Source organism: Gobio gobio (assembly GCF_949357685.1).
Source record: "Gobio gobio genome assembly, chromosome: 19".
Lineage (NCBI taxonomy): Eukaryota > Metazoa > Chordata > Actinopteri > Cypriniformes > Gobionidae > Gobio > Gobio gobio.
The window spans coordinates 30,816,777-30,829,086 of record NC_137112.1 but is presented as its reverse complement, the minus strand read 5'-3'; the positions used below and the strand labels follow the sequence as shown (position 1 = coordinate 30,829,086).

General features: G+C 43.8%; 1 protein-coding gene across 1 annotated transcript in view; it reads right to left on the bottom strand.

Annotated features, from left to right (window-relative positions):
* cdh4 (cadherin 4, type 1, R-cadherin (retinal)) overlaps nt 1-12,310 on the bottom strand; it is a 302,027-nt gene that overhangs the window by 65,544 nt on the left and 224,173 nt on the right. Inside the window, exon 7 of the mRNA XM_079844479.1 lies at nt 1,881-2,025. Coding sequence (XP_079700605.1) covers nt 1,881-2,025 — 145 coding nt within the window. The remainder of the gene's footprint in view (nt 1-1,880; nt 2,026-12,310) is intronic.

Sequence of the window (12,310 nt, the reverse complement as noted above, 5' to 3'; positions counted from 1 at the left end):
AATCAAAATCAAATCGCCGGCAGATCGGGCTGGGTTTACCCAGTCTAGTCAGTCCTATGTTCATAAGGAAAAATCAGTTTGAATGTCTGCTGCGATATCTTGTTTTTTTTTTTTAACAGTTAAAGGGGTTTTCTCATGCATTGACACAAACATCCCTAGTCAAATCATTTGTCAGTTGCATCTTGCTCCTCCGTGTTCACAACAAGTTTCAGTCCTTTCAATATAAAAGTCTTCGCTACTGACTGACTCACTCATAAAGATAGTCTTTGCTGCCATCTAATGTGGTAATAATGTAACTTCTGTTGCTGTTCAGGGTAAGGGACTATTTTTTTCCAGGCTTTTAGTGATTTTAGTGATGCATCTTTTTTGGGTTTAATATTTGTATTGTGTGGTAACTGTTTTATAAAAGCAATAAAGTGCTCGAGGCTAGTGCTGTATCGTGAATAAGTCACGATTGAAGGGCGCTGTTAGGCACGATGCGAAGCGGAGTGACTTATTCACGATACGGCACATCCTCTGGTACGTTATTGCTTATAAGTACACCATATTTCATATCAACAGAAAAAAATACCGGGATAACCTGGCTTCTCACACAATAGCAATGATATGCTAAAGCCCGCCCGCATGTTGACGTGATTGGTTACAAGATTGCTTGTGACGTAACAAACACTGGCAATTTCAAACCGTGTTTTTCTTTGTTTCACAACAGTTTGAAGGAGAAAATACTCAGCAATGGTGTTGATATGAATTTGCACATGGTTTGTCTTAAAGCATATTAAAAACACCACATAAACTTTACAAACTTGATTTTCAAGGGGTAGTGTTTAATAACGCTAACTAATACTGCAAAAATAAAAAAGTTTAATAAGAATGCAACATTATATATATGATGAGTTTGTGTATGTGTGACCTTAATATATTATTACCAAATAATATTATAAAAAAATATATTGTATATTAAAGCTACACTATGTAACTTTTCCGTCCACTAGAGGTCGCCTGTTCAAAACAAAGGCGTAGTTTGATGACGGCACGTTTGAGCGCAGAATCTCGGGACATGTGGTCTTCACCTCACAGCCGGTGGAAAACAGTCAGGATAGGACTCGGGCAGAAATCATGTTCATGGATGCGTTTATTAACATTACAGTAGTCTGAAGCAGAGCAGGACCAAGTGTTGTGGAGCTGAGCAAGGCCGCAGGAGCGATTGAAGAGCGGGACTGTTATTATGGCATAGTCGCTGGTGGGACTTTTATTATGACACGGTTGCCGGCGCCACTTCCTCTTTTCCAGTCATGAGTTTGAGGTAACACAACTCTGTTTATCGTATTAGATATATCTGAGTGTGTTGAAAAGGAAGTTATGACGTTCGCTCGGCGGCTGCTATGACACTTGTTCACAATGCAGTGAGAGTAAAGTGTTTCACTGAATAAAACCGGAGACCGAGGGTGACGCAGATATGACGCAATCGACAGGCGACTCCCTCACACGCATAGCTCACACGTCCCAGTTCCTTGGTTAAAATAGCAATTTTCTCACGATTTACAAATAGTTGAAAACATTTGGGATATTCTAAGTACTCAACTGAACAAAATATATAACACTGGCCTAGTGGTTTCTGGATATTTTACTGCAAAAATCCTACATAGTTCACCTTTAAACCTCTGTATGAAGTGATGCCATAAGCTGATTTCAGTCATTTTCATTACCAGCCTTGTAACCTCAATATTGTTGCTGATTATTTACTATAATTATGACATAATCCTTGTTAATTTATGATTACATTATGCTTTTCCTTGATGGCATATGAAATGAAATTATAAACTAAACACGTCATCGTCATGAGTATAATCACCGCCATGACCTTTATTGTGGATACGTACCAGGTTTGGACCATTCAGCGACTGATCCGTTGTAGACCTGGTTCTTAAACTCGGGTCTGTTGTCATTCATGTCAATGACATAAATGTACAGATCAATAGGAGGCTCCATTTGGTTCCCGTTAATATCCACTGCATGGGCTCTGAGCTGTGGACGAGACAACAATAAAAGCACATTAATTAACAATTCATAATTCACCCATAACATCAGCTCTGCAGAGGCTTCTGTGGAAAGCACAGCACTGGTATTAAATCAGGTTTAAGAAACTCAGAGGCATTTAAGATCTCAGCGTACTTGGCGGAGGCACTGAATGGAAATTACATTCATATTTCATAGATGTTAGATACAGGATCCGTTGGGATGGTATTGCCTTGTTCCTATCTGAAAACCATGAGTTATAATTCAGTGAGGACTTCCAGAGAAAGAGAGTATGAAATGGAGTTTAGCTTCAGAAAAATAAATAAATAAAACCCACGCCTATTTTGGTTAGATCTCTGAAAAAGCGTGCGAGGCAAGATAAAGCTTTCTTTAATTCAGATAAACAAGCCCTTAAAAAAAGTATTTTCTTAGTGATAGAACATTCCCAGGGGAAACAGGATAAGTGAGGGGGAAAAGAAAAACAAAAGAGCAAGAGATAGCGCAAGAAAGAGACCGGGAGCGAAAAAAGAGAGGGATAGAGGAAAGGTTTAAGGCTGGATTAACTCCAAATTCTCTTCTTAGAATTTATTCACTACAGAATTACATGCGCACGCACTAAATAAAACTATTATCCTAAAATCCCTCACCGGAATTACATCCCAAATAAGACGGTTGCATTGCTCCATAAGCTATACACAGGAACATCGAGATTCTATATGCATTTCTGCAGTAATACGACACCTGCCGCCAAAAGCTCTCATTTAATATTGCCCAAGACGACAAGTTTTTGTTGTGCATGGCAAAACTAACTGTCAGGTGAACAAATAAATAAAGACGCACAACAGGAAAATCTGTTTCCTCAGCTGCTGTGCTTAGCATTCTGCATGGGTTGGTTGTGTGTGTGTGCGAGCATGTAGATATGTGTGAGATTGTCTGTTGTTAGTGGCTGAGACACTGGATCTTTGATCTGTCGACCCATGAGAGCGTGCAGACTGCAAATGTGTGGCTTAATGGCATTATTAACATGCTAGCTGACAGAACCGAAACACTAGACAGAGACAGAGCGACAGAGAGAGATGGGCAGAGAAAGAGAAAACCTCCTCTAGTTCTTTATCCCTTTGTTTATTTTCTTCTCTTGCCACTGTGTCAAAGCCATCAGCTCTTAAATTCTGCAACACACTCTAGTGGTGGGAGACTAGTGGGCAGTGAAGAAAAACGTCTCGGTTACGTATGGTAGCCCTGAAGGAGGGAACGGAGACGTACGTCGGACGTACCGACGAATTGGGATCACTTCTGGGAGCCCCTATCAGCTTCGAGCTATCTAGAACCGGCCAATGAACAATTGGCGTGCGAGATTTGCATCTCGCGCTCCGCCCCGCACTGCGGGTATAAACAGGAAGCGAGAGCGAATGCACGCTGTTTTTCACTGAGGAGCCAAACGTAGTGGCTCAACCTGCAGTGATGGTACAGCAACTGTGGCGACGGGACGTACGTCTCCGTTCCCTCCTTCAGGGAACGAGGGTTACCATACGTAACCGAGACGTTCCCATTCAGTCGGTCACGTTCGACGTACGTCGGACGTACCGACGAATTGGGATCCCCTATGGAAAACGCCATAGTTACTACCACTTCCAGCGCCCAGCGCCCAGCGATGAGCCCTTCAGACCCCGATCTGATGCGGGCGGGAATTCACGCAGGGAGAGTCCAAGCTGCTGTTCCGCAAGACCCATTCAGCTGACTGTATTGGATAACGCTGGGAAAGCGTGCCTGTGAAGGCAGCTGCGGAAGCCACATCATGCCCAGAGGGAGTTAACATGTGGAGAATACACGTATGGGCTGACCGTGGGCAGCACAACATAAGGAAGTCCCAGGGGTGGCCCCGGCCAATTAGTGGAGGGGAAACAACACGTACCTGGAACGGTAGAGGACACTCTGCCGAGGGAAAGACACGGGCTCGCCGTAGGGAGCCGTACCGTGGAAGAATACACATATGGGACCGCCGTGGGGGTCACTACATATGGAACCCAGCCTAACACAAGTTCCACCAATGCATACGAGTGTTAGACCTGGTGTCGAACGCTCCGCCACGTCCGACTGCTGCGGGTTGCGGAGGACTCAACAGGGTTCGCCGTTCCGGGGAACTCGACTGGAGCAGAATAAGCGCACGCATCCGTCTACCATAGGGGAGGGAATGGCGCAGCAAGCCGACACTAGAACAGGCATTTCGTGTTACTGACTATGGGAAGTGAGCACACAGGAAGATACCGGCTCTACACGGAGGCTATAGAATCTAGCGAACGTGTTAGGTGTCGCCCAGCCCGCAGCTCTACAAATATCTGTCAGCGAGGCGCCACGAGCCAGCGCCCAGGAAGAGGCAACACCCCTAGTGGAGTGGGCTCTTAACCCGAGCGGGCAGGGCACGTCTTGGGACTGATAAGCCAAGACGATGGCATCCACTATCCAGTGGGCCATCCTCTGCTTGGAGACAGCCTTTCCCTTCTGCTGTCCTCCGTAACAGACGAAGAGCTGCTCTGAGGTCCTGAAGCTTTGCGTTCTGTCCACGTAAGTCCGGAGAGCACGGACGGGACAGAGAAAAGCTAGGGCTGGGTCTGCCTCCTCCGAAGGCAGCGCTTGCAGGCTCACCACTTGGTCCCGGAAGGGAGTAGTGGGAACCTTGGACACGTATCCAGGCCGGGGTCTCATGATCACATGAGAGTTACCGGGCCCGAATTCCAGGCACGATTCGTCGACCGAAAATGCCTGCAGGTCCCCTACCCTCTTGATGGAGGCCAACGCAATCAGGAGTATAGTCTTTAACGACAGGATTTTCAACTCAGCTGACTGCAGAGGATCAAAGGGTTCTCTCTGTAGTGCAGTAAGCACCAGAGCTAAGTCCCAAGAGGGTATAGAGGGAGGACGAGGCGGATTTAATCTCCTCGCTCCCCTAAGGAACCTGACGATCAGATCGTGCTTACCTAGAGATTTTCCATCTACTAGCTCATGGTTAGCGGCGATAGCGGCAACATAGACTTTGAGGGTGGAGGGAGACAGCCTTGAAGTTTTGGGTGAAAACAGAACAGAAAAACAAAAGATTCTCCCCCGGCCCTCCTCCGGGGGAGGGAGTGGTGCTGCAGCCATCTCCCTCAGAGCAGTTTCCTCCATCTCTGGGCGGCCCGTCTCAGGGTCGCTTGCGACGGCGCTTGCCACCTGGCTTGGCAGCGGCCTGAGCGGGCTGGACGTCCTTCCCACGGCCGGCCCCACGCCGACGGCCGGTGTTAGGCTGCTGTGGGGCTTTGGCGGGGGCGGAGGCGGCGGCAGGTGGACGTCCTCGGCGACGAGTAGCCGGAGGCGCTGCCGCCGGCGGCGGTGTAGGGGCAGCAGCGGGCCGCCGGGGCAGGATGTGCTTGATCGCCTCCGTCTGCTTCTGGGCGGCCGAGAACTGCTGGGCAAAGCTCTCGACCGCGTCGCCGAATAACCCAGCTGACGAGATGGGGGAGTCCAGGAACCGATATTTATCGGTCTCCCTCATATCAGCCAGGTTAAGCCAGAGATGCCGCTCCTGGACCACAAGTGTGGACATCGCCTGACCAATGGAACGGGCGGTGACTTTCGTCGCCCGGAGGGCGAGGTCCGTCGCCGTCCGGAGCTCCCGGAGGAGCTCTGGGTCAGGCCTACCCTCGTGCATGTCAAGGAGCGCTTGGGCCTGGTGGACCTGAAGCAGCGCCATGCCATGCAAGGCGGACGCAGCCTGTCCGCAGGCCTTGTAAGCCTTCCCGGTCAGACCGGAAGAGAACTTACAGGCCCGGGACGGGAGACGTGGGTCACCGCGCCAGTTAGAGGCGGTCGCCGGACACAGTTGCATCGCGACGGCGCGCTCCACTGGTGGGATCCCCACGTAACCCTTGGCCCGCCGTCGAGGGTAGTGAGGGGGCAGGAGTCACTCGGTCGGTTTCTGGCAGAAAAAGGTGCCGTCCACGACCTCGTGAGCTCCTCATGCACCTCCGGGAAGAAAGGTGTCGGTGCGGGACGCTGAGAACCAGCGCGAGCCGCCCCGAGGAACCAATCATCCAACCTAGAGGGTTCGGGACACGGTGGAGGGTTCCACACGAGCCCAACCCTTTCGGCGGCCCGGGCAAGCATAGCAGTCATCTCGGGGTCCGGGGCAGCCGTTGCCACTCTCCCAGAGGGAGGCAGTACAGCTGACCCTTCATCCTCCGAGGACTGAAACTCCCCCTCCGATGCAGCGATCGACATCTGCTCGTCTACCGGAGCTCCGAAAAACACCACTGGTCTCCCGTGGGAGGGTCCAGCGGTCTCTCTCGGGAGCTCTACCGGCTGCGGAACCGAGGGAATAGGGGCCTGCGGAGTTTCACTCGGCGGGTTTGCCCTAAACGTGATCCTCAGATCACCCTGGCCATCCAAAGAAGCAGGTCCACCCGGGTTAGGGGTAGACCTGGTTCGTGGGATGGGTCAGGGGACTCCCCCAGCCCAGAGGTAGGAGAGTCTCGATCTTAGTTCCGCGATGGTCATGTTCCCGCAGTGGGAACATGAGTCATCCACAAACCCCGCCTCAGCGTGCTGTTTGCCCAAACACGTGAGACAGCGATTGTGACCGTCAGTAGGCGCCAGGGAACGGCCGCATCCAGAAACGCACGGGTGGAATGTCATCTTGAAAAAGACGCAGCGTCACCCGTGTACTCTTTTGTGAGGAAACGCTCTGTGCTGAAGCACTCAGGGGGAAACGCGACAGCACACGGGATTGTAGTGCAGCCCGTGCCTGTACTCAATACAGGAAAACGCCCAACCAGACCAACAGAAATTTGTTGCTGTGAAAACAGCAGTTTTCTCTGTAACACAGAGGCAGCTGATGAGCTTCCCGCGGTCCCGCTGGAATGTGCCGTCTCTCCAACACGCGTTTCTCCTCTTCTCCGGTTCTTCAAAAAACTCTTGTCTTGCTGATAGCAGCGAACTCAATGTGAGTGGTCTTCGTTCTGCCGTTTGGCTCCGAAGTGAATGACAGCGTGCATTCGCTCTCGCTTCCTGTTTATACCCGCAGTGCGGGGCGGAGCGCGAGATGCAAATCTCGCACGCCAATTGTTCATTGGCCGGTTCTAGATAGCTCGAAGCTGATAGGGGCTCCCAGAAGTGATCCCAATTCGTCGGTACGTCCGACGTACGTCGAACGTGACCGACTGAATGGGAACTATTGAATACTCACAAAATGAGGGAAAATCCTGTCTGCATCAAATTCACCATGGTCATTTTTTGTATAGGGCAGTATTTCCTACAGCACTACTTCATCATTATCATTAATATTATCAAAGTGGTCATTATTATAAAGACTCGGATTTGAACAAAACACAAATCAATACTGTTAGTAAACTTCCCTTGTTTTAATGAGACACCTGAGCTTGTTTGCCATTTACAGGTTTTAACAGTTCTGGGCCAATCATGGAGAAACTTTGAGAAAGACTTAAAAGGGAATTTATATAATGCAGGTATAACAAATTATTTACAAATTCATCAAAAATCCAGTGGTTTATGTCAACATACAAAAAAACTGCTGTACATTCATACCACTTCTCCACTATCCTGTCAAATAAATTGGCAGAACAAATTACTAAATTACTGTTTAAAAGTTTGGGGTCAGTAAGATAAAAAAACAAAAAAACAATAATAATAATAATAAGAATACTTTTATTTAGAAAGGATGCGTTAAATTGATCAAAAGTGACAGTAAAAAATACATTTATAATGTTACAAAAATACTTTTTTGAACTTTCTATTCATCAGAATACCCCAAAAATGTATCACAGTTTCAAAAAAAATTTTAAACAGCACAAATGTTAAAAAAAAAATAATAATAAGAAGAAATGTTTATTGAGCACCAAATCAGTATATTAGAATGATTTCTGAAAGATCATGTGACAGGAGTAATGACTGGAGTAATGGCTTTACTATCAAATTAGACAATTACATCTTAAAGTATGGCATCGGCTATTTGCACCAAGTGTAAATAGCAACTAGATTCCATTTACACTAAGTGAAAATAGTGATATATTCTATTTACAGCATGTAAAAGTAGCAGTTCTTTGCAATATGTGTAAATAGTAATAAGATGCTATTTATACTTTATTTTGACAGATACATACTATTTGCACCTCAGTATTGTTGTAAATTAACAGGATGCAATAATAATATAGAGTGTAAATGATTATATTTATTAAAATTATGAATAGGATGCCGCCTTAATGGGGCAATAAAAGCCCTCCCTACACCTATCCCTAACCCAACCCCTACCCAATAATTACTTTTATTATTATTAAACATTTCGTTAGGCACTTTATTTCCACTTTTAGAACATTTTCTTGATTTTTATTGAAAGTAAATGCCTTTCCGATGTGATATGTGATGCAAAAAGCTGATTCGAACCCGGGTCGATCGCATCAAAACCTAGATCCTTGAGCCTTACGCTTTACTGATAATGCCACAAGTTAAAATATGTGCATCTTTTTTAATCCTGTCTGGCCCAACCAGGCATTGTTAGGTAGAGCTAGTGCAAATAGCACTTGCCAACAAGGCACGCTATTTGCACTTGGTGGAAATAGACGCTCCATTAAAATATATGATAGAAACCAGTTTGGTTTATTGTAATAATATTTCACAATATTTCTGCTTATACTTTTTCTTTTTGATAATATAAATGCAGCCTTGGTGAGCAGAAAAGACTTAGCTAAAAATAAATATATATTTTAAATCTTACTGACCCCAAACTTTTGAATGCTAATGTATTACAACCCCCCCCCCCCCCCCCCCCGAACTTTTTTTTATTTTGTATATATTTTCAATGACATTGCTGAATATTACACAATAAGAGCACATTATGAAAGTATTTTGTAAGTATTATGAAAGTAAATCTAGTCAATTGTCATTGTATGGTGACTTAAAGCTAATCTTTAAACATCCAGTTGCTCTGTTGGTTCCTGTGATGAGGGAGTCATCACTATTGCTAACACAATTGTTGTTAATCATGAGCCATCACTATTGTTAACCTCAGGTTGCTCCAGGGGGATTGTACTTTTAATAAGTTCATGACTGTTCTCAATTGCAGCACCGGAGAGACTGATTCTGGCCTTTGTGATGTGCCGATAAATAAGCATTGTATTCTACTCAAGAAGGCTCTAATTGAATCGGTCTCCTCATATTATACGTGAAAAGCCATGAGTATAAATCTGGGCTGTCTGCTCTAGAACAACGAGTTTGTGCAAATTGTGAGCAGATATCAGATATGAGGAGTCATATGGATTCTCATGCTATGCTGAGTAACGGAGGGTCTGCATAAGCGATCCCCCGCTTAAGACCCGAGGGGCCACTTAACCTTTACAGTGCTCATACGCCTATCGTCCTGACTCACTAACTGCAAGCTGTGTCTAACTGAAAGTAAACATGCATTTACATTCATATGCGCACAGGATCATACACATTAGCTCTGTTGGCTCTTGTCTCGCTGCCAATATTTTTCAATTATATAAAAATACAAACCTCACACAATAATCATCAATGAATAAATAAATAATACAAATAATAATTGACTGAGTGAGTGAGTGAGTGAGTGAGTGAATGAATGAATGAATGAAAAAAAAAAAACAGGGTGTCATTTTTCATTATCATAATTGACCCTTTTATAAATAGTTTTTGAAAGTTAAAAATTGTGATATTGTGAAATATTATTTCAGTTTTATTCAATATTTTTATGTGAAAGACATTAATAGTGATACTAAGGCTTTCTTTTCAAGTAAATGCTGTTCTTTCTATCATCAAAGAATCCTAAAAACAAGAGTTTCACACTGTCAATAATAATTAATAATTGAGCTCTAATAATAATGGATAACAACGGAGCAATTCATCGTCATTTTAGATTTCTGAAGGATCATGTGACACTGAAGACTAGAGTAATGGCTGCTGAGAATTCAGCTTTGCAATCACAGAAATATTTTTTTTTATTATGTTAAATTCTAATAATATTTCACAATAGTACTGTTTTTACTGAATTTTTTATCAAATAAATACATAAGAGATGTTGATGACAAAATTGTACTGACCCTAAACATTTGACCAGTATTTATTATAAATATTACATATACATTATGTTAAATTTAAATTATTTCTTCTTTCTTTTTTTTCTTCACTGAGCTTGTCGCAATGCATTCTAGCATTGCCTTCTCCATTGAGGATTTATGCAGTGTCACCTTTGATTTTGGCCCGAACGAGGTATCTTAAGAGACAGCATAATTAAGTTACCTACCTTTTGGGACGGCCTACAGTATCATGCCTCCATAGGCAGCTTACTATGTTTAGAAAATGTATGCACTCGCACACACACAGCCGCCAACTTAACCACTGCGGGTGCTGACTTATTCAGATATGCAGACACACTTACGCACACACACGGGGTGAGACAAGCCTAGCCGTAATTTAGACTGATAGGTAGACGCACGGTGCCACATCATCTACTGCTCAATGGACCGGAGAGTTAAGAGAAAAGAGAAGGAGTGAGAGAGAAAGGGAGGCATAAGTCAAAAGTAGGAGCCGCAAACAGAGAAGACCTCGTTTTATAGCTGATCTAAATATATACTGTACCAAGGGCCCATTGACACTTCCTGCAAAACAGCCGAGATAAAGAGGCAGTTATAATTGTAAGGAACAACCGTGAGAAATAAAAGCAATGTGTTGTGTTAGGAGCGTGTGAGTGAATGACAGTCGGGGGAAGATGTGGTGGAAGGAAGCCTGGCTGGCAGCCCTCTTGTGACAGAGGTGGGGTGACAGGCAGAAACATAAGGGGGCAGGGTCGCTGTTTGATTTGATTCCCCAGTTGAGTTGAAGCATTGGGAGTTGCATACTCATCACTTGTGACAATTCAACACTATTTCATTCCCTTTCTCTCTCTCTCTCTCGCTCACATCTGCACGTTGCTACTGAACCTTCGTCTAATTGACAGTTTGACTAACTGAAAAAAAAAACCCTGACGTGTCAAAGCGATTCTTTTCTTTGTCTCTAGCCTTTCTTCTTCACATTATTCATAAGAAAAAGAGCCACATAAACAGAATGGCGGCACAAAAACAAAACAAAAAAGCGCTCTTAACAAGTGATGCCAGCCAGCAGGTCCGAAACGATTTGTTTTTAATGCATTGAAAGCAGTTTGAATAGACTTAATTGCTCAAGTATGAAGTATGAAGTATGAATTTTAAGATTTCTGCAAACTTTGCTTAACAAGCAGAAGCTTTACGAAGTCTGTAGTTTTGTCTTTGATAGGTAAAAAGGCTGACAAGGCAACTACACTTGTTTTGATGGCTTTCTCGAACCAATCAGGGTTTGCAATCAAGTCAGATCTCTGAGTTTGAAGTTCTGATTAAAAGTTATCCAGCAGTTTATAAAAAAAATATTCATATTAATTAAAAACTGCAGTTTATATATACACTGTGGCTTAAGTGGCTAAATTCTTTTTGCTGCCAATGTATTTGCACTGCATGACAAAATATAAAAGAGTGCCATTTATTTTAATGACATGATATGATATGAAGCAAGAAATGTATTGATCTAAATTGAATTCAAAAACTATTTATACTTTCTGGTTGTACAAATCTATGGAAAACTAATTTTGCAAGGACAACCTTGCAAAATTTGTGAACTGACTTCATACATCCAACACTATATTCCTGCAATACCACCTAGCCAATTCCACTCCAACAAAGCAGAGCTGAATTAAACCTAAAACAAACACATGCAAAGACTATAGACCCACAGAAATGATTACATCTTTTCACCTTATTTTTAACTTAAAAGTGGGCGTGGCCATTTTAAATTTGAAAGTTTTCTGTGTCAGGCATCTCCAGTTATTTTAGCTGTGCAAAAAGTTCATTAGCATCGTAACTGGTATTTGTTTTCATATTATTTTAATTTATTAATGTACTAATAAACACACTGTTTTTTTTTGTGCAATGTTTACTGTACTTTGTTAAGACAGTCCCACACAACCAGACGAGAAGTGCCATGCTGAGCTGCGGCTAATGAAAAAGAAAGTCTCCTACTAACACAGAAAATATCTTGCTTCCATTCTGAAAAAATGTCTTTCTTTCCAGCAAAAAACTGAATATAGGGCCTCATATACTTCAAGAGGGTTACCAATGGTTGTGTTTAGGGTTAGGGGTTGGTTAGGACAATATATCAAATAATTAAGCAACTAAATAATTCCTAAAAATTAATAATACGAGTAGAGAACTGAATAGTAAGTGCT